Source organism: Poecilia reticulata, chromosome 18 (genome assembly GCF_904066995.2).
Source record: "Poecilia reticulata chromosome 18, P_reticulata-male-v2, whole genome shotgun sequence".
Taxonomy (NCBI): Eukaryota; Metazoa; Chordata; class Actinopteri; order Cyprinodontiformes; family Poeciliidae; genus Poecilia; species Poecilia reticulata.
The window spans coordinates 2,086,162-2,113,200 of NC_088847.1; the positions used below are offsets into that span (position 1 = coordinate 2,086,162).

The following is a 27,039-nucleotide window of genomic DNA, read 5'->3' on the forward strand; positions in this document are numbered from 1 at the left end:
AGCTTCAACTGTGCTTCAGTTGAAGCTCTCATGGTTCAACTGAAGCGCAGTTGAAGCTCTCATGGTTGTGGTGTGTCACCATGGTTCCCTGGCGACACACCACAAATTTGGTGCAGATTGGTCGTTGTAGAGAGGAGATATAGCTGATGGAATGACCTAGGGGGCGCAGTGGAGTGAAATTACAATTCAATCCTTTTGGGCTGTTTAGCGGTGAACAAAGGTCATACATATCCAGTTTGGTGCCAATCGGAAGACGCGTGTGTTATTTAGAGACAATTGTGTGCATTGGGCGAGGGACAGCAATTTGGCCATGCCCCCATGGGTCAGCCAGCATTTACAGAGTTCATCATCAAGTCATTTCATGTCAGGTGGCAGATGATTAATTCCATATGAATAACAGTAAAAGTAAGACATACATAAGAAAAAACAGGTGACTTTCTGTCGGAAGTGGACGGGGCTAAGGTGATGTCATCATCTGACCATGACAATGTGATGAGCGCTGGTCAGTAGTGAGATATAGAAAGTCTGATGCAGCTGTGACCTTCTATGTGGAAGTTATGTCAGTTTGATGTTTTATGGCGAATAGTCAAAGTTTGGGACTTAGCCATACCCACATGCTTTGATTTACAAAAATTCCTGTGATAACTTTTTACCTTTAATGTCTCAACTGTCTGCTGATTGAGTTTGAAGTCTGTATCTAAAAAACTGTAGGAGGAGTTTGATCAGATTCGACGTCACTGAAAAAAAGGAAATGGCGGCTTTGATCCAAAATGGCCGACTTCCTTTTGGGTTTTGACCATGGCTCCAAGAGACTTTTTAGTAGGTCCTGAAAAGATATACATGTGTATCAAGTTTAATATTTCTAGGTTAAAGCATGTTTTGGGGCTAATCATTTAAATAATTCTAGGGGGCGCTGTAGAGAAATTAGGCTACGCCCACAAAATATTGTTATGGATTCCTGTCGAGGGGCCCACAAGGTTCGATCCTATTGTGTTTGGTGCAGCTGGGCGGAAACATGTGGAATCTAGAGCCAAACGTATGCCAGTGGCGTGACCTCTGACTTCGCCATGGCCACGCCCTCCTCTAAAAACTATTGTTGCTTTAAAGCAAGTGAGACCAACTTATCAGTCATATGACACAAGATTATCTTGATTAGGTCAAACGAGCCAGAGTTGGAGCTTTCCAAGTAAAAAACAAGTCACTTCTTGTTCTGAGGGGGCGGGGCTTAGGTGAGGTCAGACTATGATGACATAGGATCGTCAGGCATCCCAACAGGATCACTCATGGCAAGTTTGGTGCCAATTGAACTTTTTATGTGAAAGTTGTAGCGTTTCGTTTTCTTTGGCGAGTACGCCAACTTTGGTGCCTAGGAACGCCCACTCAACATATACGAAAACTCACCATTTTGATAACTTTTATTGCCACACCCCTTATCTACATCCTCACCAAGAATGACGCCAATAGGTCAAAATACCTAGGAGCAGTTTGTTAAAGTTCGACGTGAGTACAATTGAAAAAATCACCAAAATTTGACCTTTGACCCAAAATGGCCACCTTCCTGTACATTTTAGGGGGTACCTCCAAGAGACTTTTTTTCTTGATATGGGGGGTTCTACCTACATACCGAGTTTCAGATCTCTACGACCTATGGTTTCCCCCAACTCACGTTAGGGCAGTTTGGCCACACCCACTTCTGCTAGGGGGACATTTTTCTGTGAAGTTTGGCGAGTTTTTGAATATGATAAAGCCCCCAAAAAGCCAATTCATTTTATGGAAGCATAAGAATAAGAAACACTAGAATTACAATTGGGCCTAACAAAACAGGCATTCTGCAAATTGTAAAGGCAAATTGTAGAGGCTAAATAATGCAAAGAGCCAAAATAAAACCTCTCAACATTGCCAAAAAATTCAAGTATAAAACTTAACATTCAAAGGCAAATACAGGTTCCATTACAATAAACAATCCAGAGTTACTGAATGAAAACTTCCTGATAGCATGGTGGCTAGCTGATTACTGCTAGTTCTGAGTGGCTGTTTCTGACTGAGCGGAGTAATTATGTAGAACAGGGAGGAGATAGATTATTTTTTCAGAGATTATTTGTCTCATGTTAGGACAGCGAAAGTTTTAATACGTATGTAAAATTTATTTTTTTTAGGTTAGATGCTGCAGCTTTAAACAGGTTCGGTGTGAGAGTCACTACCAGGTGGAGCAGAAGCGGCGCTCCGTCTGTGAAATATTACTACCTGTAGCGCGTAGCAACGGTTCAACAGCGAGATCAGAACCAGCGTCTTACATCTCGAAGACTTAAATAATTTTGCGGGTTATTTGTTTAGCTTTCTGACCGTCATGCTAATCCGGGTGAGTGTTTGTAGCTGTGCGCTGTTGTAGCTTTACCTGCTATCTGATCCTCCATATGTCTTTTTTACTGCAGTGAGCCTCGATGTAGCCAAACTCCGTCAAGTATGGCATAGTTTTTATGTCGTATTAGCTTCGTAGTGTTGATGCATTTTGACGTGCTTCAATTTTCCGCCGCAACACACAAACTTCCCCATTCACTCAGTGAGTTATAGTTCCACATCGCTTAGGATTTGTTGCTGCGCGTTTGCGCAGTGTGAGGGAAAGAGGAGACCAGCTGCACAGGCAGGCTGCGAAATGAGATGCAGGCGATCGGTATCGGCAACAAGAGCCAATGATCGCCGATTACCGATCATGCACTTTTTCACGAAAATCGGCCGATCGATCGGCACACCTCTAAAAAAAATATGACGCAACACCAACAAAGCAAATTTAGACACTCACCAGAATGGAAATGTTTGGAGCAAACTTGTAGGTATCTGGGGATGTTGGAGAACGTAATATCAGGACGTCTCAACCGCTGACACCCAGGACATTTGTGTTCTTTTCGTTAGCTCCGATAGCTTAGCCTCCTCGCGTTGTTTCCAAGTAGGAAAATAGTGAAACGAAAGTCCGTTTTCCATCTTTTTACCGTTTCAGTCCTGTGATCGGACATTACAGACAATAACGCAGGAAGTTTGTACCATAGCTAAATTATTTTAAGTAACTTGGATTAAAAAAATTTGCGAGACTGTTGATTTTGTCGGTTATGTTTAACAGAGAGGACCCCAAAGATGGCGCTGATGTCCCTCCGTCTACAGCAGTGACGTCACGCTCCGAAGCTCTAATAGGGTCTCTCAATATGGCACAAGAATGGTTGCCACATTTTATAAAATGTGTTGGTAGAACCATGCACAACATGTCTCTGTTGTTCAACTGAGATTTGAGAGCAAGTCCTAAATCTTATCGCTTATGGGAAGGGGTTGTCTCTTTTTTCCACGATAGGATTATGAGTCGACGGGCAATCAATGTGGAAAAGGCTACAGCTGAAGCTTGCCAGGTGAATACACTGCATATACGAGGAACAACCCCAAATATTGCAGAATCGAGGGTTTGGGGAAATATTAATTACACGACTCAGACAAGGTCTTAAAGACAGTTCTCCAAAAGGCCTGCAGTTTTTGTCATTCCCAGAACATATGTCCAAGTGTCCCTTTCTCGCTTTTTGCACCTGGAATTTTCTTCTTCAGGTATTATGTTTGAGAAAGACATGAAATATTCAGATTTCTTGTTGCTGAATTAAAGGGACAGTATTATGTAAAATTTACTTTTTTTGAGTGTTGCATCATGTTATAATGTTATTCCCTTATCAAAAACATACCTGAAGTGTTCCCTTGATTCTTTCATGCATGTTTGAGAAATTGTTATCTCCTGTGGCAATCATTGAACTATGCAAAACACCTGAGTGGACCCAGCACCGCCTTCAAGGCGCAGCTCAAGCTACTGAGCTTACACCTCGCAAAGCAATCCTTCCTCACACTACGGTGGCCGACAGGTGCAAACGCACAGCAACAGATAAGATGAAAACAAAAAAAGAGACGCAAACAAAAAGCTAATGGAGCCAACGAAAAGAGACGCAAACAAAAAGCTAATGCAGCAAACAAAGAGAGACGCAAACAAAAAAGACTACAACCACAAATAAAATGCAGCAAACAAAAAACGAGACGCAAACAAAAAGCGAAGGCAGCAAACAAATAGAGAGATGCAAACAAAAAGTGCTGAAAACGGAAGTGCTCCAGACCACTAGGGGGAGTCTAACAAAAAACAGCTGTGTCCGAATTTAGGCTCTGCATCCTTTAAAGCGGGTGTTCAGAAAAGCAGCAATGGCGACAAAATAAGCTTTGCTGTATTACACTTAAAATTACACAAAATGATTTTTTACAATGTTTTTAGGCGAGACTGTAGATGTATAGATCTGAAATATTTGCTCGGTTCATTAATAAATCACCTAATTCCAATATTGCTCCGACGTTTTCGGAGATGTCTGCTCCCGCTGCATTAACAGCCAGCTCCTCTCGCCAGCTGTCAGCTGGCTGGGTGCTCCATGTTCGGTACACCGAGAGAACGCATGTCTCCCGTCAAATCGTTATAAAAACTCCCGCTAGTTTTCCCCTATGAGTGGAGGTGGAACACAGATATTAAGTCAGGTAGTAGTAAAATCTTTTGGTTCACTAAAGTATTTAATTTATTCCTGAGCAAATGGGTTTGACTGATTAAAGTTAAGCCTTCAAACATAATAGTTTTATTTAACTACCTGAGATCTGGAGAGCATTTGAAAATGAATAATATCCCCTGTATACATTAAACATTTTAGAATCAGACAGATTTCTTTTTTATTATGGAACAACCTTTATTACAAAAGGTGAAGAATAATACAGAAATAGAGTAAAAAAAAACAACTTTGAGTCTGGTTTTTTTCCTTCGCCGCTCTGTGCTTCACGTTATCACGGTTGCTAAGCAACATAAGGCCGAGATGAAGGCTAGGCAGCTAGCCGGAGGCTACAGCTTCTCTCTTCTGGTCGTCCATATTCGTGGCCTTCGAAGGACCCGTCTTCCGTAGATCGGGCCGTTTCTCACATAGAAATAATAAAAGGACAGACGCCTAATGGACCGCTCTCGTCTTATCAATACATATTTATATAAATATATAAACATAAATAAATAATGATTAATACTGAATAATATTCATTAGGCTACACATGTTTATGCACACACACGCACACCCACACACACACACATATACATATATGTTTTCCATCCTACGAGTTCTGGCTAAAGAGTGATTCAGCAGCTGAGATTGGGTCCAAAATCCGATACGAGATTCATCCGTGCTGTGCAGTGAATCTGTCTGTCCTTAAAGACATTTCTTCCTTCTTCCTTACGTCGTAGAAAACCTTCAAAACAAAAACGGAAGATTTTCGAGTTATCTTACGTTGACAGTTAAATAATTAAATAATAGCCATTACCACCTGTGTAAACTTTGCTGGTGAATGTTATATTATGATTTTTATAATATTGTTTAATTTCTATAGTAGGTTCTTGTATCAGATAATCTAAATGTTGGAGAATGACTGAAATATTTTAAGATTTACGGAATCTCTGTTAGCTTTAAGAGCGGGGGCTGAACACCAAGCACTATAGCTAGCATTAGCTGGTATTTCGCCAGTGGACATAAATACAGTATAGTAATATTCTAATCACAAAAAATACACAGTAATATGTCCATCTTACTTGTGAAAAGTCTGTCGAGCCCTCACGTCAGTAGTCCGTCGATCCGATCAACAATATTCCGCAGTGCTGAGACATCTGCTGCTGTTTTGGTTGAGCAAAGCAGGAGGGACGACCGCTCCAAGAGCACATTTACTTCATCTGGAACTTCAAGGTTTTCTCTCAGCTACAAACTGTTAAAATTTCTTTGTTGCAAACATACACTCAATTGAAGCTATGAAAACAGCTTTGCTCCAATAGTCCATCCCTTCTGTAAACTGAAGAATTTACAAGATTGCATCCGTTTTCTTAAATCATGGAGCACTGCAACATATGCATGATTGTATTTTCACAACTCGGGTCCAAAAAGGAGGTCTGATTTTGTCATTTACCATAATTTTCGAACTATAAGCTGCTACTTTTTTCCCACGGTTTGAACCATGCGGCTTATAGCCCTGTGTGACTTTCCTCTTTTATCCACAGTTTTCGCTCCATGATGTTTTTATTTTTAAGCTGTCATTAAGCATGATGGTGAAACCTGAAACTCCTGCTGTGCAAGTTACTCAACAGGTTTTTTCTAGGTAACCAAAGAATGAGTAAGTTACGTTGATCAGGGCTCAAGTTAATGGATTATTTTCCATATTTACCTTTTATTTTTAAACTATGGAAAATCTGAAGCCTGTCATTGTGACATTTTTGATTTACATGGTGACATTTTCAACTTTACGCCTGTAGTATATTGTAAGGACAACTACATCAATCAATAAAAAAATCCCTTCTGAATATCATCTGACCTGGACGCTGGATTAAATGCATCTCGCTGACTGGGATCTGACAGTGTGTGGACAGGACGCTTTGGAACGCATTTGCTTCAGTAGTGCATTCAAAACTTTGCCTGAAGTGGCGCTTTTAACAAACCCACAATACATACAAAACAGAGAAAACTAAATGCTATGTTGTATTAACGGGGTATCATAAGTGTAATTTAAGCCTCTGTATTATAAGCCAGTGTATTATGAGCCTGGTGGGCCGCCAGGCTTTACTTGCCACCTCGCCTGGCTAAGTGTTGCTTGTTTTTATTAAAAAAAATAAAAATAAAATTGCTTAAAATATTTTTGTACATCAGTAACCCCGAACTGCAAGCGTTTGTGCCCCAAATAAAACCCATGGTCGTGCTTTTAGAGATGCAGGCAGTGGAATGAGAATGATGCGTCTTTGTGAACAAAGGATTGTGTGTGACGTACGTTTGAATTGCACACACAGCCAATGCTGGGCTACATAAATAAACTTAAAACTCTATCAGTTTGTCACCAAACGGTTTGAAGGATGAGCATAATGTTTATTTGTGTTTGTGTGTTTCAGATCTGTCTAAGAACCGCCTGTGTGAGCTTCCAGAGGAGCTGTGTCAGTTCATCTCTTTGGAGACGCTGAGTCTGTACCACAATGGAATGCGTTTATTGTCCCCCAGCCTGGCCAACCTCCAGGCCCTTACCTACCTCAACCTCAGGTAACTCAACACCTACACACCACATCAGGAGCTACATGTTCTCTTGGTGTAGCATGTGGGTAATTAGGTGGCTCATTGTTTAGTATGTGACTGAACCCATGCCAGCAGGGTGGGCAGTTTTGGGCAGAAAATCTGTTTCAGTTAGTTTTTAGTGCTGATATGATATGACATGGTTGTAGTTTTTGCAATATTGGCCTGATGTGGTCTGAAACAATCATTTATTTAGAATGACACTGGACAGTAATTACAAATGTGTTCATGCATGGTAGCACTCCTGACAGCATGAAGCTGTTCATTTAAACATTAGTTCATCACAACTAATAAAAGGAGTGGAACTATTCGCAAGGCTGGCCAATATCAAAAGATAAGGATCCAAAACAGAAAACTCGTTTTTGAGCATTTCTGACAGACAAACTAGCAGAAAACCAGCTGATCAACAAATTATAAATGAAAATGTATCCTGTTCATACTGTCATTTCACCTCAGAGTCTGATTTTAAAGTGAAGCCAATGATATGACTTTTAGGTAGATGCATCTCAACTGGCACCTTTTTAAAACCCTCTCCCCAAAACCAACGCTGTGCTGATGAATATACCCCATAAATATTACACATATTTTTGAATATTGTGAAATCTTACAGTATGAGAATTGCTGGCTGTTCTCAACCAAGAATATCCTCATTCTCCAGAAATGTTGAAAAAAGTTCAACTTTATTTAATGACTCCGTCAATTTATTTAAACTTAAAACTCCAACCATGTCTGCCTTGTTTTAAGGTCTGAATGCCTAGCAGTATCTATAACATAATCTAAATAAACCAGAATTATGCTTTGCATCTGTATCTATAAATAGCATTCTTTATGCAAATCACAAATATTAGTTTGAATATTTTGTTGTTGTTTTTTACCTTAATGTGAACATAATTTACATAAGTTGCCATTTTGTCATTCCTTAAAATGTTCTCTATTAACATCAGCTTTGACTTCTCACACTACAATATTGTTATAGGTCTTTTTGTAGTTCAAGCTTATACATTTTTGTTTTGATTGCTGAACAGTGAACTAATCTTTATTGTAAAAGACTACCTCACAATAAGGCGTTATGGCAATAAAGAAGCCTAAAATATCTTTAAAGGTTCTGGGATTTTGGCAGTTTGATTACTTTTCTAGTGTCTCTTTGCTGGGTCATTATTAGGCTATCTCTAGGAAAATGAAAGAAAAAAAAACTGCACTAGGAATGTTTCAATTCCAGATAACAAATAGTCAAAAAAGCCTATTTCAACTACATGTAAAAAAAGAAAATACTTTTCAAGGCCTAAATTCATTCTTCACCTCAAGTGTTTGTGGTAAGTCTGTTGTCAGACTAGACAACACCATGAACAACCTTAGTCTGAGACAAACTGCTGTTCTTCTATGGGAAGAGAGTGTGTTGGATTAGAGCAGTACGCAGAAAACAGCAAAGACAACTATATTTTTATGTAACCACGCTAGCTTTTTGAGAGGAAAGTTGGTGGGGGGAGGGATTTGGGTTAGAATTCACATGCTCAGTTCCAGTTGATTTCCAGTGTATGTTGTTTACATACACTCTGTTTACATACAGATCTAAGTGCTACTTAGATCTGACTAAGTAGCACTTAGATCTCACTAAGTGCTGACTAATAATCGAGTTCTCACTCACAAGAACTGATTTCTGATAGAGCTTCATCTGGAACTTCAAGGTTTTCTCTCAGCTACAAGCTGTTAAAATTTCTTTGTTGCAAACATACACTCAATTGAAGCTATGAAAACAGCTTTGCTCCAATAGTCCATCCTTTCTGTAAACTGAAGAATTTACAAGATTGCATCTGTTTTCTTAAATCATGGAGCACTGCAACATATGCATGATTGTATTTTCACAACTCGGGCCCAAAAAGGAGGTCTGATTTTGTCATTTACCATAATTTTGGAACTATACGCTGCTACTTTTTTCCCACGCTTTGAACCATGCAGCTTATAGCCTGGTGTGGCTTTTCTGTGGATTTTTCTTCAACCGCCACGGGGCTCTTTAGCAGGAAGTGAATCATTGGAAGTCAAAATTGGAAATCAAAGAAGAAAGTGCTGATTTTCAATTTGAACAATTAGATGCTAGCAGCAGGCACGGCGGAGAAATTTCTTCAAACTCAGACCCCCTCATCATGGAAACAACACAAAGAAGTTTATATAATGCAGCTTTTAAGTTGAGGGCTATCGATCTGGTAGTACAGGAGGGAAATGGAGCCGCTGCACATAATGTCGGCGTAAACAAATCCATGGTTTGGCATTGGAGACGGAGGGCTGCGTCTTTAATAGCAGATTTATTAAGGATGCAGCCCTCTGCTGCGTCCTTGTAAAAAAACTGAGAGTGGTGGAGATACCAGAGGCTTATAGCCCGGTGCGACTTACGTTTCCAGCCTGGTACGTTTCCAGCTGTTTTAAAAAACTTTGTAGATGCTGCTTAGAGTAAGGTGAGCTCTATAGTCCGGAAAATACGGCACTTTTTTAAAAAACAAGAAAAGACACAGGAAAACCTTAAGAACATAAATCAAAATTTTACAATTTTACCATAAAAGTTACCAACACTAAATGACAGACCAACAACTATAAAACAAAAACAAAGTTTAATAGTTTTAACTTTGTTTTTGTTTAAAAAAAATTTAAATTTAGCAAAACAACTTTTTTCACAGCTAGGCCTGTGAATTGTTTACACTACAATTCACAGGCCTAACTGAACAGAAATAGTCAATGACGGAGTAACTGAACATTTCAAATGCAGTCTGTTCACAGCATGTCACTTTGCTGCTATTCTGTCCTAGGGGACAGAATAGATTAAATTCAAATCATTTCAGTTTATGCTTGTGCAATACAGTCGTTACTTTCAATTCTTAATATATATATATATATATATATATATATATATATATATATATATATATATATATATAATAAAACAGTCAAATTCTGTCGATGATAAATTGCCAAAATGTATCATTTTTTCAAAACTTTTCAATCAAAGAAAACCTAGCCAGTATCATAAAGTTACTGACTTTGCAGGAACTGCTGTCACATGGTCCTCAGCAAGCATATGATAACAGTAGAAAGGAAGCCATTTTCTCATGGCTGGCTAGGGTTAAGAGAATGTGAAGGAGTCTAAGGGAAAAATAACAAAAGCACTCGCTCAGGACTGGTTCTTGAGAAAGAAAAATAAAGTTTAAACTTCTTTTAAGCAAACTTCAAGTTGCTCTTAAAGATGTATAAAGGACAGTTCATATTGATTGGCAGACTATGGTGGTAGTCCATTTACCTAAAAAGAGGAACAACAGGATATGTTCCAACTACATGGGGTCACACTCCTAAGCCTTCCTGGTAAGGTTTGTTCAGGGGTTCTGAGGAGGAAGAGTCGCTGGATAGCTCAGCCTCAGATTCAGGAGGATCAGGTTGGTTTTTGTGCTGGTTGTGGAACACTGCAGCAGCTCTACACCCTCAGCAGGATCAGGGGGATGCATATGAGTTTGCCCAAGCTTTGCATGTTTTTTGTGGACTTGGAAAAGGTGTTAGACAACTGCAGCAGTTCCACACCCTCTCTTAATACAGATGAAAAATTGTAATGTTGGTTGCAAATCAGACTTGTTTTCGGGGAGAGTTGGACTCCGTCAAGGATGCCCTTTGTCACTGATTCTGTTCTTAATGTTTGTGGACAGAATTTCCAGTCGCAGATAATGTAATTCTTTCGATTTCATCAGACCGTGATCTCCGGCTTTCACAGAAGCCTTTCGGCAAAAGCTCTCGATTTACCGGTCAATCTATGTTCCTACTTTCATCTATGATCATGAGCTTTGGGTAGTGACTGGCTACAAGTGGCTGAAATGAGTTTCCTCTGCAGGGTGTCTGGGCTCTTCCTTAGAGATAGGGTGAAAAGCTCAGTCATTCAGGAAAGGCTCAGAGTAGAGCCACTGCTCCTTCACGCGAGATGGTCCAGTTGAGGTGGCTCAGGCACCTACTTAGGATGCTTCCTGATAACGTGCTTCCCGGTACGCCCCATCGGGAGAAGACCCAAAGGAAGACCCAGAACATCCTTGATTTACGATGTCTCTCTGCTTGCCTGGGAATCCCTTGGGGTTCCTCCGAAGGAGCTGGGAGAGGGAAGTCTTTGCCTCTTTACTTAGACTGCTACCTCAGTGACCCTGGATAAGTGGAAGAAATTGGATGGTTGATAAATTGGATGGTTGATAAAAATAAACTAATGTTATGGGTCAGTTTGATCAGCAGTCCTTTATGTATCTAGTAATTATGCTGTGTTTATATGCCACATAGTCTATAGAGTGAAGTAGCATAAATAATCTGTTTGATCTTATCCCATATTACAACAGAAAATTGTAACCTTCATCAGTTTAGGCCAAGCGGTTATTTAGATGTGAAGGTAAATTAGACTTCAAAGAGACTTAATCAAACAGTTGCTATATCAAAAAGCAAATTTTATCTTAAATATTCTTTAGACATGTTTCCAATTTAAGAGGCTTTTTCATTTTGCTTTCTAGAATAACAGAAAACATCATTTTCAAAAAAAAAAAAACCTTAGAATTAAATTTATTCATAGTGCTTATAAATAGTTTTTTTTTTTTTCTTATTTGGTACAACTTCAGTAAGTCTTCTCTTCTCATTCCTCCACACTATTATTTTACTGTTGCTAGGATACTGGAAAACCCCTCCTGGTGGCTGTAATGCAGCATAAGTCAGAGCAAATGGACTGTATAATAGAAAATATCCATGGAACTGCTGTTTAGTGTGAGCTCCATGATGAAACTCCTGAAGCAGCTGAGATGTTATCACATATCGCTGTGTTGTTATTTGATCCTTTAACCTCTGAATGTTTAAGTCATTAGATTTTAAAATCTAATCCCCGCTCCAGGTGAGGATGTCTCTTCAGTGACATCACTATTCGTTCATGGGTGTGTTCATGTGTTTGCGTGCTTCTCTCCACAGTCGGAATCTCCTGTCCAGTTTGCCCCCGTCCGTGTTCCAGCTCCCCCTATTGCGAGTGCTCATTGTCAGCAACAACAAGCTGTCTTCACTGCCCTCCTCCATCTACGCGCTCACACACCTTCGACAGCTGGTACGACACGCACACACACACACACACACACACACACACACACACACACACACACACACACACATTTTGATCTCTCAGAATCTCTGCCCCCGACTACTATTGCTCGAGTAAATACGTGTGTGCAGATTATATGATCTGGTGGACTGTTATTCTTGACTTCAATGGCTTAATAAAGCCCAGTGTACAGTTGTAACTCAGTAAATTAGAATATCATTAAGTTGATTTAACTTAATGCAATTAAATGGAACAGTCAAACTTGTATAGATTCCTACATAGTGATGTAAAGTCCAAGGTTCTGTCTCTCAGAAAACTTAAACATCTACACTCAGTGCTGCATTGGGTTTCCTTTTGCTTGAATTACTACATTAATGCAGTACAGTATGACAGAGATCTGCTTCTGGTAAGCCCAGTGGTGGGGGCGCTAGGGTTGTCCACCACCGGCCCACCGTGTTTTTGCGTTAAGAGATGTTAAAATTTCTGGTCAACTCTTAACCACAATTTGAAAATATGACAAAGTAATTATTTGTTATTAGAAGACATTATTAACAATACTTAAACCCCAACTATAGACTCTTAATAAAGGTAAACATGCAAAAAAATATGTTTAAATTGTAAAAAATTTTTGCACTTCAGCTAAACCCTAACTAGGCAAGCCGCCATTGGATCTTTTGGATCCACAATTAGTTGAACATGTCGGCCTAAATATGTTGTAATTTTTTGATTAACTAAAAATTACTGTTTATGATAACTTCAAAAAGGTTGTCCTTCGTTATATTTTTCACCCATGGAGGTCACCATTTCTTCATGATTACTGAGTTGATGACACGGTTTGGTTCATTCTGTACTGCAATCTACAGAGTAAACAAGGGCTGTTGTAAACAAATATTTTAGTAATCGAGTAATCTATCGATTATTCTTACGATTAATCGAGTAATCAGATTTTTAAAAAGATATAAAAAATATAATATATATTAGGGCTGTGTAATATCGATTTTGCGATATATATCGATATTTTCTTTACTAGAAAAAAAATTGATATTCATCCTCAAATATCGTAACATCCAACTGTCACCTTGCTCACTCACTGCTTGCTTCGCCGGGAGAGTGATTAGGTCATCAGGGTTACATTGATTCCTTCAGATGTTAAGTGTCAATGTTAAAAAGGTATCAAACTATTCAGAGCAGAGTATTTGGTGCACTTTATTTACTTTACAAATGCACGTAAGCTACAGTTTGTACTGTTTCAACTTAAAGAAACATGTTTTCTCACCACTTCTGTGATTCATTTTGTCCAGCTGTCGACTTTAAGTCTGTGTCCATGTCCAACCAGGGCCAGGTATTGTGTAGTTGGTGCTTTTAATCAGTTTTCAGTTAAATTAATTCAATCCAACTCTATAGAAGTCACAAAAATCACCAAAATCACTCTGTCACTCTAAAATCTTTCAGAAAATCGCAAAAGTGTGTTGAATTGTATCGTTTGCTGAATATTGCAATATATATCATATCATGAGCAGAATATCACGTATCGTATCTTGAGATTATTGTATCACTACAGCCCTATAATATATAATATAAATCTAACATAACAGCAGTGTTACTATTGGATATTAACATCAGTCCAATTTTTCATATTTGAACATCCCTAACAATAATGTTTCTGTAGTTTGGAAAATTAACCTGTAACACTAATAGCTCACTTTCTAAGTTAACCTGAAGAAAAATTATACAAAAATCTATTATTTTCAATTTAATAATAAAGAGGAAGGTTCACAAATACGGCAATAAAAAATTTCTATACTCCAGCTTTTAATTTATGTATTTATCTTCAGTCAATTTAATAGATGAACTCTCACCTTGCCTAAACATTTGTAGTTTTTGTGTTCATATTAGCGATGGGATTAGACACCTTCGTTTGTCACACACAGAAAGACATCTACCAGGTATGTACCGTCATGATGCGCTCTGCCACCCATTTGTTAAGACCGGCATAATATGAAATAAATTTTCCAGTTCGTTCGTAAAGCTGCACTTACGAAGAACACTGCAGCCGCCCGCAGTGCTCAGTTTATACGCTCACCTGTATAAATACAACTGCAGTGCTCTTTCCCACCATTCTCTCTGAACAACGGCCAACAGGAAGCAGCTTCCGGAGGAGAAAAGCTGCCACACTCAAGGCATCGCGACAGTCATTTTAAGGATACTTATTGGTCCCTCGAAAAACGATAAAAGACCGGACATTATCATCAGTCAATAAAATCCTTCCAGGCTGAACTTGAAAATTTTAAGTTATGCTGCTAACACTTAGCTTTCGTCAACAACTCAGGCAGAAGTGAGAGCCCTGCACAATGCAAATAATAACCCAGTCGGAACACGGTGCGCTAATTAATAAAACATAATTTAACAAGGCTTTGAGGCAGATCAATTTTCCTCGAGGAATATTAATAATCAAGGTACTCAAATCATTCTTTGAATCACTTCAGCCCTAGAGTAATAACAGGAAGGCTAACTTTACTAAAGTTAGTTTTATCATATTGCATTTGACGGGTGTAAATGTAGACTATGCCACACTGTTGCTGTTGACTATAATTTTAAAAAATAAACGACGTGAGTCTGCATTGATTCGCACACACACACAAAAAAGAGGAGTACAGTGGAAGAGCCAAACATAACTTCTGAAGGACTTGCATTTGTGCTCTCAACATTTCTTTCCAGAAAACTTTGAGTCATTTGTGTGAGCAAAATTGATAAAGGATATAACAGGTGGTTGATGCCCCAGCAAGCTAAAAACAAATGCCGTACAGACAGTTTTATCCACAAAGTGGATAAACCCTGGTACTGGCTAGCAAGAGAAAAACACTGGGAGAAACATCAGACAGGCAGCGCTGGAAGCTCCTTTAAACAAAAACAAAGCTATTGCCACTGCCACTGATACCAAATGTTAAATCACGGACCTGACCCTGGACCACAGACTACAGCCTAAATGGTGTTACCGGACTGAAGTGTGGACCTGAAACGGAGCTTGTCAACTATTTACCGGATCACACAGTCCGACGAGAGGTACATGTCATTATGAAACTGAAGGCAGCAACACAAACGCCAACTCTTTCCTCTTCCTCCATTCGATCCTCCTCATCTTCATTACCTCTTGTGTTTTCTCTATTTTCATCAATTGCAATGCGCTGTGGTTCAAATTTAAAAGGCTTAACAACATTGCTCATTCCTGGAGGGAGCTAGTGCAATTGGACCTAACATACATCATTTATTCAAAATGCATTACAGGGTCAACAACATGATGACATCCATGTGACAGTATTTTATTAAAATTTTTAAAAACCAAACATTACATTATTTTTACTGCATTTTTACTGCATCTAAAATTATTTTTTCTCAAATAAAGTCTATTGTTATAACTAATTGTGGATCCATTTAAAACAAGCTAATGATGGTCACATTTAAAAGTAAAGTACATTGAAAGAAATACCTAAAATGGACAATGATGAGTAAGAATGCATGCTAAACTAAATATTCCTAGGTTTGAAAATTCTAATATTTATGGTATTAAATCCTACAATTTTTCTCAAAATTATCCATTTGGAAGGTGCTATTGCAGAGCAGCTTCACCTGCAGCAGCATTTACAGTACATGAAACCTCTATGAGGGCTCGTTTTGGAGACTATTTTGAGTGAAAGCTGGTGTGTGTGATTTGTGCCGAGATGCAGATATTTAGAAGTGCACAACCTGGCACTGTGATAGCATGCCGGTGTACAGACAGTGCCTCAACTATAAACCTGCTAGGCTTTTTATACAGTGGGGGAAGCCTTGGGATAAAATTATTAAATATTATGATATGATATAATTTGCGATATTTGGCTATTTTCTTCTTCTGTATTGCATTCAGGATGTCAGCTGTAATGAGCTGCAGAGTTTACCAGCAGAACTTGGTCAACTGGAGACTCTGAGGGACTTGAACTTGAGGAGGAACCAGCTCACCACTTTGCCTGAAGGTACACACACACATGCACACACACATACTCCAAATAATGGACACTTAGTTTCGCTTGAATATACGAAGAAGGTGATAAAGGTTTGCATCTGATCCACCTGCATCCTGTTTATAGTCTTGAGTTCCTCTCTTAGAGGGAAGACAGGAAGTGATGAGTGATGGCCTGTTTCTTAAACTTGCAATTCAAGTTTCTCCATAACTTGAATTGCAAGACGGTGCCCTTTTTTTTTTCATTTTAATTATTTACAAATGACGGACTTTTTGATCCAGTTCAAGCTTAATGGAGGTCTGATGGATCATGTGCAATTAAAACCTTGCAGAGATGAGAAGGAAATAGGTTTTTACAGTGAACTGAAACAACTTCCATAATGTGACCTCTTACAGACCTATGTAGAGACTGAACTGATTCAAGTGGGACAACTAATTCACTGAGTTTTCTCAGGTTTTAGATATAGTGCCAAGGCGGAACCTGGCACTACTATCCACAAGGCGGATAGTAGCCTTGCATTTCAATTAATGAAGGAGATGGATGTATAAAGATCCTGAAACCACACTGCCTGCCGTTTGACTTTTTCCTTCTCTGAATTTCATCCAGAAATATCTGAACTTCCACTCGTTCGACTCGATGTGTCCTGCAACCGAATTTCCCACGTTCCACTGTGTTTCCGTCACCTCCGACATCTGCAGACCATCTCACTGGATAGCAATCCTTTGCAAATGCCACCGGCACAAATCTGCTCCAAAGGCAAATATCACATCTTCAAATACCTGAACATGGAGGCTTGTAAGAGCCATGAGGAGGAGCTGGAGAAGCACCTCAACATGAGGCCGACTGGATTTAAAAGCAGGTGAGGACTACTGAGCATGTATATTCTTACAGTAGAAGTACAGTGCATTGGCTAAGTAGTCGCACCTATAGGACCTTTCCACATTATGTCCCAATACATAATGTCATTGTGTTAATCACACATAGTAGAAGCAGACAATTTTGTACATTTCGTTTTGCAACATGGCTCGGCCAACCTGAGCTTTTAGGTCTGGCTCGGTCAGCCAGACCAAAAACTGTTATCAGTTAATAAACAGGGATGCTGGCTGATGTTTTTAGGAAGACTTTTATTTCAAAGGGAATTTGCTTTGAACTAAACTATTCCATAGCATGTTTAGGGTCACTACCCCAGTCTCAGGTTTTCTGCGTCTTCTGACAGTTTTTCTCCAAGCTGCACCTGGATCTATAGTTCCATCTTCTCATCAAATCTTTCCTTGCAGAAGAAAAGCTTGCCCACTACATAATACTGCCATGACCAACTTTCACTATGTGGATGATATGTTCATATTGATAGAGGTTACTGTCATGGGTTTGATTTCTGGCCCTGGACCATTTCCTGCATGTCTTCCTCTTCTTCTATCTATCTTTCTGCCAAACTGAATAAAGACAACTAGTTGCAGAAAATCTTTTAAAAAGGATGTTGAAACATGTGGTTATGAGAAAAAAATATTTAAAAAAGTAATAAAACTATGTAGGGCTGGACAATAAATCAACACCAGTATATATCTCGATGGACACATGATCAATATCAATAGATAATATATATGGTAGAATATTCAAAATCAGAATTCCTTTTGTTGTAATTGTACAAGAAGAAAGCACAACAAAAAAATAGCAACTCTCGAAAGCAAGTCAAATAAATAAAATAATAAATAAATATATCTCAATAAACAGAAAAATATAGTAGAAATACACAACTGGGTAAAACAAATGAATAAATAAATAAACAAATAATAATCAAGTTTTATGACAATCTGGAGCTGCTTCCTCTCTGTCGCAGTGCAGCTGGAGAATCACGGAGAGATGTCACGGCTCCAAATCAACTCCACAGAGCAGCAATAGAAGGATACCAAGAGCTCAGTTCTCTGCTGTGCCTTCTTCAGGATGGAAGTGGAGTTAATGTTCCAGGTCAGGTCTTTACTGACAAAGCTGCCTAGGAAACTGAAATTTGGCACCATCTCCACCCTCTCTTCCTAAAGTCAACAGTCAGTTCCTTCGACTTGAAGGTTGTCAAATGGAGGTTGTTGTTTGTGTACCAGACAGTCATCCCACCTTCACTCTGTATGCAGGCTCATCTCCTCCAGAGATGAGCCCCACCACCGTGGTATCATCAGCAGTGATGATACCACAATGGTAATGATGGTATTGTTCAGGTGGGTGGGCTATAGTCATGGACGTAGAGGGTTTAGAGTAGAGGGCTTAGCACACATCCTCGTGGAGAGCCTGTACTGGTGCAGGGGGCTTAATACTCTCACCCTCTGGGAGTAGTTTGTCAGGAAGTTCATAATCCAGCAGCAGATGTTGTGGGGTAGACCCAGATTTCCCAGTTTTCTCACCAGTCTGCTCCGAATGATGATGTTAAAGCCGAGCTGAAGTCCAGGAAGAGCAACTTTGCTTAACTCATTTGCTGTTCCACGTGTGCCAATGTGGTGTGCAGAGCAGTAGCGATAGCATCCTCTGTATACCTGTTGGTTATATATGCAAACTAGTGGGGATTGAGTGTGGTTTCGCAAAGCACTTCATGATTATGGGGGTGAGTGCCACTGCCAGGTAGTCATTGAGTCTGCTAATGTTGTTTTTTGGCAGAGGGATGATGGTGACGGACTTTAAGCAAGGTGGGATGGAGCACTGGGTGAGGGACTGATTAAAGATGCTGGTAAAAACCCCACCAGCTGATCTGCACAATCCCTCAGCACTCTCCCTGTCACACTGTCAGGTCCAGTAGTTTCTGGAGGTTCACTACCCTCGGAGTCCTCCACACTTCCTATACAGTGATGGTCTGGCAGTGGAGGGATGCTGGCTGCAGTAGGGGCTCTGCTGGTGAATCAGCCTCAAAATGTGTGAAGAAATGATTGAACTCCTCTGCCAGTAAGCATCCCCAGAGATTTTGGCAGTGTTGATGGATCTGAAGTTGTTGATGTAGTTCTAATTTAAAAATCAAACTGTCCAGTCTCCTCTCCATCTTTTCATCCTGGTTCAGCTCTAAGACTTGAAAGCAGTGAAACCAAAAACTCTGCTCTCCAGTTAGTTTTGGCAACACATGCTAAAGCTGCAGATGCTGCACACGTTTTCAGTGGATACAGAGCTTGATGTAACTGCTCTACCTTTGCAAGAAGCCAGCTGCCTCCTGTGCTTCCAGCCTTCTGTTAACCTAGGCCAACCTCAAGAATTTTTCAGCCTAATAAACAGATCAATTGCTTTCCCTGCTTCCTTATAACAAAGTGGTAAACAGTTGGTGAAATGGCTTATAAAATACAAATATCAGACTAATGGCAGTGAATTAAAAATCTGGCAAGAAATGTTGTCAGGTTTAACATCATGAGCCAAAGAAATAAGATATGGAATGTTTGTAATGTAAGGTGAAATAAAATAATTGTGAGTTGATAAGATGGTGACGTATAGGGACAGATATTGAAAGAGTTCAAAAAGAATCAACAGAAGTAGAGATGATCTAATATTTAGTTAGATGAAACCTTTTAGCTGTTTCCTGAACATTTTATGGAGCAGAAACTAGAAGTGTCGATGGAGTGTTGATATAATATTCCACTTTACACATCTTAGTCTTATGTTGCATGCTTTTAATTTACCTTAATGTGTCACCTACATTTTCTCTTGCAGTCTGTCAGACCAGGAGCTGTTCACGGGTCAGTTTGGCGGCCTGGACTCTGGTTTCAATAGTGTGGACAGCGGCAGCAAACGATGGTCTGGCAATGAGGTACGACTATTATTTATACATCATGTCTGAGCTACTGTAAGCTTCTGTATATCATTAAATTACACAGTTTGAGAGTACCAATTTTTATAGATGCTATGCATATAAAGTGAAAGATAAGAACAATTATAAGATGTAAATATATGATATCCAACGTCCTTCTCTAAGCTACAGTTTTCAAGCTTCTGAGCTTCCATCTCATAGAACACCTGTCCCTGCAGCTTTCACACACAGCTCCTTCAGACTAGCCCACAGCAATTGGCAAACACCTGGTGGAACTGTGCATCTAGTGAGCTCATTGAAGGAGCTACTTCTCAGTATAATGCTGGTAAAAATGTTAAAGGGTTAACAGAGGAGCCATGTTGTGATGACCTCCTGGTGGCGGAGTTTCAGAAAGAGCTGGGGTTGTTGGAGACAGAGGCCCAATTTCAAGGCATTAAAAGAATTGCCTTGAAATTGGCCATTTTCAAGGCAAATCTGACTTCAAAGAAAGTCAGATTTCTTTGAAGTCATATTTGATACATGTATGATTTTTAGAAAAACTGAATGTAACATAGCTACTTGAATGTGCTATAAAATGACACTAAAGTAATGTTACTTTAACCTTAAGGGTTGCTTTACCAGCTTCTCACCACTAAGGTCTGGCGCTGTGCTGAAGTAATTTTAAACTATCCAAGAACTAGATCATGTTTCGATTTATGATTTGCTAACATGACAACACCACTCCAAAATCCAGTTGTTCCTAAGCTGAAACAGTGATTCTGTGACATGTCTCTGTTTCTGATGTTCTCAGTCAACAGATGACTTCTCCGAGCGTTCTCTTCAGATGGCAGAGGTCAACCAGAAGCAGAGACACCTTGAGGAGCAGTATGAAGAAGATGAGTCCCTGGAGGCCAACAATGGTGGGAAATCCTGGAACCTAAAGTGCTTGTTAAGCTGACTAAAGATGTGGTTTAGAAATATATTCATTTTATTTGCTCTTGTTCATATATATTTGCATTATGAAAAAATAGCTGTGGGAAGACCAATCATTTCTCAAAACCTGTCTTGATGACATTTAGTAAAAGCACAAATGGATATTTATAAAGATAAATAATTGTATGTTTATCACATTTTCAGCTGGGTAGGAAAAGACCCATCACTGAAATCAAATGGAAAACAAGTTCAATAAGAGAGCGAAGTTTTAGACTTTGTTTTTCTTCCTCCCAGTGAATGGAGCGGCTGAGCAGGTCAGCTTCATCAGCAGTAGTGTGACGGAGGAGATCCGGATAGATCCACCTACCTCTCCCCTTGTTACCTTTCCTTCGGTACTGTCAGACACACACTGATCAGTTACTGCTGTTTTGCATGTTGGGTCTGGCAAAGAATGGAAAAAAAATTAAATTATGGAAAAATATTTATATTTTCCTACCTTTGTCCCCTATCCCACTGTCTAAATTTGCTGCCTTCCATTAAATCCTTTCTTGGCTCCACCCTTTTTAATGTCTCTCCTTTTTCCCTCGAATTCTTCCTTTCTTGTACTCCTATTTCTCTACCTGCTTTTGTCTTTATTCTGTCTCCTCTGTCCATCCCATCTTTGGAAACTTTTCTGTCATCATGTTTGATTAGCAGAGAGTCTCTTGTTTTATAGGAGCAGGATTCATCTTCTCCATCCCAAAACCAGGACACAACATGCAGGTGAGTTTTTCAAAAACATTTCCAAATCTCTTAGTCCTTAGCACTGTAGTGTTTTATATTTTAGTGCTCAGCAGTATCCAACATCAGCCAACTTTCCCGAATATTACAGATTTCATTTTACTGGCTGCAAACTGGATGTTCATGATGAAGTCTACTGGTGCATCAAGAAGACAAGTTTTTTCCCCCGTTCACCATTTTTCTTAGGCTCACTCAGTGGCTTTTTAGATAGCGGGGAAGAATCAGTTGATGATATGCCCTCTCTGGACTTTCTTAGGTTCACGTAGGTTAATTCTTTGCAATTCTATCTTTGCCTTTCTGGGATTTCTGGAACAGTAAGATTTAAATAAAAGTTAATATTTCACACTGAGGCCTAAAGAAGTCCTACATTGTAATCCAGTGTGTTGAGCATTATAACTGTCACTTTGCTTAATGGGTCAAAGGTTCCTGAATTAGCTTTTACTGAGGCACTGTCTGCTATTCTGCAGTGTATAATATTTACCATTCCCACATTTCAACCTCAGCTGCTAACAGTGCCCAGTGTCAGCATATTGACTTACCCTGAACAGACTGCAGATGGTGAGGCATGCAAAAACACAGCAGCCTACAGAGGCACTGAGCAGAATTGTGTAGTATGTTTCTAGTTTGTGGTTTTGGAGCTTTGACATGAGAAGATCTAAATATTTCTGTCCAGTCTTCCTGCTGTGAGGGGTTACCTGTCATTTTTAGGCGACTGTATGAAGGAGCAGTCACTGTAAAGTTGGACTTTGCAACATATGGAGTTGACCTTTTGAACCATCTGTAATTGTAAGCAGCAGTCTCTGTATGCATCCCCAAAGGGAAAGTAGGTCTTTACTTTAAGTAGTCATTTCCAGAGACAGCGTATCCCAGAACAGGGAGGTTGACGACTCATTTGCTGTGAAACATTCAGCTTTCTTGTAACCAGAGTGAACTGCAGACATATCAGGACATGCTGTAGGAAACAGACTATATGATCACTGCTCAGCCAGCTGATCAAACTGAAAACTGGTTGATTACACTTAGTCTTTACTGAAGACCTCAGTATTTCTGTCTGCTTTTACAACACTGGATGGTTCACAGGGTAACAAAATGGCTGTGAAGTGTTTGGTTGGTTTGAATCTGCACGGAGTCAAACCAACCAAACCCTTTGAGCAACCTGTTCCACTTCTTACCTGTGGTGGCGCTGTACCAAAAACCACTGAAAGGAAACAACATGAAAACCTCTGAAGAAGACACTGAACGCAACTTCTTTCTTCATCAAAAATAAACAAAAATGAAGTGGAGTCAGATTTTAGCAGTTGTAGGATTTCTCTTTCGTCTTTGGCAAAAAACCACAAACTGTTTCTCCTGCCTAGAGCTAGACTTGTTTATTTCAGTTGCATTTACCCAGAATGCTCTGTGCTATAGTCCTCTTCCTGCTTTTGGAATGGTCTCCAGGCTACATTTGAACCACCACACCTGACTGCTTCAACAATTAACCCTGAACTAATTATAAATTTATTCCACTGAGATAACTATGGAGTCTTTAGGATGCTAAACAGTTTGCTCATTGGTTTTGTTGCCAGGAGAGGTGCAGGTTTCTGTTGGCTAACAGAGACATAAAGTGGTTGTAATTCAATTCTGTTTTAATATCCTGATTTGCCTACAGCTGTATTGATGCTCAGTCTCCCCAAAAACCTGCTGGCACCTCATGGATATGTGACACACATCCAGGCTTTTAATGTTCTAAAAGTTTATGAATTGGCTGCAGACCTTACAACAGTCAGAGTGGGTCACCAGGGAGGGCAAGCCATGCATCCTGCAGCCTGAACTAACGGATGTTCCACATTTTGGCCTCCAACACTTCCTCTGGGACTTCTAAAAATAGGATACTGGAGTCTAGAACAGGGTTCCAAGCATTTCTGAGCTGTCTCTGACTGTGAAACAAGACTGGAATTTTTGAAAGGAAAACAGCAAGACGGCTGGTCTCCGAGATCATCACAGCTAATAAAACGCTAAAGCTGAATCTATCAGGAGTTTGTGAGGAGAACAGACGGAGATGTGAGTTCTAAGTTGTTATAGTGAGGTTAATGTCCAGCATTCAGGTACACCAAAAAACTCATTGATGTGGTTTCATTCATGATGGTTTAAGGAAAACTATTCACTCCCCTCAAATGTTTTTTTTAAATATTTTATTGCATAACTACTGACCTTAATGTATTTCATTATGATTTTATATGGTAGACCAACACAAAGTACACAAACTTTTGATATTTCGGTAATTTGATGGGGTGTGCATAAAACTGACACGACACTGTCGTAAACATGACATAACACCTGCCATGAAGATGATGGAATTTTCATGAATGTTTAGAACTGTTGTCATGAAGTGTCATTCGGTAAATAATTAAATTTTTATTGCAAGTTTTAATGCAACTTTGCATCAAGTGTCATTATTTACGTAATAATGCAAAGTTGACACTTTTAATGCACTTTTAAGGCAACATGTTACCAATATTTCTTACAAAAAAGAATCTGAAGTTTGATATGGATTTGTATTCGGTTCTTTTTACTATGATTGTCCTAAATAAAGTCAAATTTTTTTAGAGGCCACGTTATTAGTAAGCAATCTATGTGTTTGTAATTAAACCTGAGTATGAATGTAGCTGTTGCTTTTCTGGCCTCAGAGGTTTGTTAGACAACAAACGGCATCATGCTGTGGGGATTTTTTTCTCCAGTAAGGACTGAGGAACCGCTCCGATTTGATGATGGATGGAGCTAAATCAAGACACTCTCAGAGGAAAACCTGTTGGAGGTTGCAGAAGACCTGAGAGTGGGGGTTCACTGTCCAGCAGGACAACCTCCCCAAAACACACAGCCAGAGATGTAATGGAATGGTTTAGATTAAAGCATCCATGTGTTAGAAAGGCATAGCCAAAGTATAAACTAAAATTTAACTGGGAATCGGCTAAAAGAGTTAAAAACTAAATTTTTGACATGTTCCATGGTGGGGTGCTGTGGGGGTCAGGGGTTAAACACAACCCACATAATATGGAGGTCTTAGTCCTCAATGAAGATCTTGTAGGTTCAAGTCCTGGCCTGATGACTGCATGTCTTTCTCTCATTACCCACTTTCCTGTCAATTCACTATCGAATAAAGGCCACTATAGACAATAAAATCTTGAAAAAAAAAGCATAACTTTCCTTCCACTATTCAATTATACACCTCTTTGTGTACGAGTCATAAAACATCAATAAAAATATACTAAAGTTACAGAATGAGGAAAAGCTCCAGGCTTTTGAAAACTGTCACCAGGTGCTGTATGTATCAACTGGTTATTACACAACAGGAACAGGAACTTCTGTTATTTTTAAATGTAATTACATCAATAAACTGAAAAGAGCTGCAATTAAATGGACTGATTCATTTTAAAAGCAGGTGGGAATGATGGCTGATGTTTGAAAGTTCTAAAATTTCAACCTCAGAAATGTTTTGATTAAACAGTAAACTGAGAGTGCTCTTACTGCCGTTACTCTGTTAGTTAACCTGTGTTAAACCAACGCCTTGTCTCTCAGGTCAAGTCCCTTGACGGAAGTGAACTGCTCCTCCTTGTCCCCTGTGCCCCCCTCCAGCCCCACCCTGGAGGAGAGGAGGAGGCCTGGAACCCTATTCATCTGGCAGGAGAGGGAGCGGCTCCAGCAGCAGAGGGAGAAGGCCAGGTAATTACCCTGTGCTTCATTAATAATGGAAAAACCTGGACTCAGAAATTTTTGAGGGGTTTCCGTTAACATGAATTTTGCATTGAGGAAAAGTTCTAACAATGTTCTAACAAAAAAGAAATGCGGCCAGTGAATGTGTGAACATTTCCCGTCCATATCGGTGTGTTTCCTTCAGTCAGTAGTACAGTTGTAGCTGCACTCTTTGTCTCTCCCGCTCATATTCATTTCAGCACGCTCAATTCCAACCTCTTTATTTTGCAGTTTGCTGAAGTCATCTGCTAAACCCGGAAGTCATGTGGCCTCTGCACCACAGACAGGAAGCAGCTCATGGTGGGTTGGTTCTGAGTAGAGCAGAAGCAGTGACCCACATCTTTTAGTTCTTCTCCTTATACTCCACTCCCCTACACTCATGTAGTTTCTCAGCTCTTGTCAAAATAAGATAGTAGAAAGCATGAAGGTGTGGGAAAAGCTTTTCCACTGTGAATTAATCACTGTGTATGTCTCCCTCTAGTGGTGTCTCACCAGAAAATGGAAGCGCCCACTCTGGCCTGCGTCAGCGATGTGCAGTGAGTCCCATCCCGCTAGTAAAGAGAGTAGAAGGTCGCTCTGCTGCTACTTAAGTGTTTTTGTTTCAGAGTGCTGACCAGATGAGCACTGGGTCTCCATCAGTTCTTCTGCATCGCTCCAGCAGCAGAACAGGTATAGCTGACTCACCTGAACCACCTCAAAATGAACCTGAGCCTAATCTTTTAGTTTTCATAAACTGTATGTTAAAGCTGGGTCATTGATAAATCTGCTCTTATTAAAGCTGCAGTACAGAACTTTAATAAAGAAAATGTTTTTTTTACATGTTGAAATTGTCACCATTTTGGGATGGTATGTATTATGAGACAGATAATCTGTAAAAATCTCCATCTCCTGCCGGAGTTGTTATTGCCATTTGAAGAAATTCACCACTCCCAACCAAACACTACCAATCAGAGCTGACTGCTCTGTGGAGAAACATTAGCACATTATGTCAATTTCTTTTTGTCATAATGCGACCTGTATCTGATGTTTTCATGACAGTCTGAACAACATAGGTCGGATTCTTTCTGAATGCAACCCAGGCCACTTGAATATTTGATACGTATCCGATTCATATGTGACCTAACGTCAAGGCCGCATTCATCTGATCTGAACGTCACTGATACTCGACAAATGTCACTATTCCGCATCCTGATGCACGCAAGCGGGAAGAAAAACAACAACCATGATGGACTGTAATGAGGATTAAGTTGTTAATATGCTGGCTCCGATTGGACAACAACTTCAAATGTTTAAGCTGTGCTCCACTGTGAGCATCCATGTTTACTTCCTCAAACACTGAGGACTTCTTTTTTTTTTATGGCGGTTGGCAAAAAACACTGAGAACGCTGATGTTGTTGCGCTCTCTACTGTGCATGCAGGACACTTTCAGATTTTTTTGACGGGGAAAAGCTGTAGCAATGAAGGTGGTTTGGGGGGTGGAAGGGTGTGAGCAGAAGATTGTAATTGACAGCACTAAGACCCACCTCCTGACTCTGATTGACTGGTTCTAGTTAGCACTGGGAGAAGGCAGAGGAGCTCATTTTTTTTTCCAGATTATCTGTTTCATACAATGCTCTCTTG

The 27,039-nt window shown here is 39.7% G+C and overlaps 1 protein-coding gene across 3 annotated transcripts in view; it reads left to right on the top strand.

Moving 5' to 3' along the window:
* Positions 1 to 27,039, top strand: part of lrch4 (leucine-rich repeats and calponin homology (CH) domain containing 4) — a 79,219-nt gene that overhangs the window by 39,604 nt on the left and 12,576 nt on the right. For all 3 annotated transcript variants that reach the window (XM_008434913.3, XM_008434911.3, XM_008434914.3), the window contains exons 2-13: positions 6,965 to 7,109; positions 12,105 to 12,234; positions 16,133 to 16,238; positions 16,833 to 17,085; positions 19,902 to 19,998; positions 20,789 to 20,897; positions 21,205 to 21,302; positions 21,626 to 21,672; positions 25,246 to 25,389; positions 25,651 to 25,719; positions 25,901 to 25,955; positions 26,025 to 26,088. In XM_008434913.3, the coding sequence (XP_008433135.1) occupies positions 6,965 to 7,109; positions 12,105 to 12,234; positions 16,133 to 16,238; positions 16,833 to 17,085; positions 19,902 to 19,998; positions 20,789 to 20,897; positions 21,205 to 21,302; positions 21,626 to 21,672; positions 25,246 to 25,389; positions 25,651 to 25,719; positions 25,901 to 25,955; positions 26,025 to 26,088 (1,317 nt within the window). The remainder of the gene's footprint in view (positions 1 to 6,964; positions 7,110 to 12,104; positions 12,235 to 16,132; positions 16,239 to 16,832; positions 17,086 to 19,901; positions 19,999 to 20,788; positions 20,898 to 21,204; positions 21,303 to 21,625; positions 21,673 to 25,245; positions 25,390 to 25,650; positions 25,720 to 25,900; positions 25,956 to 26,024; positions 26,089 to 27,039) is intronic.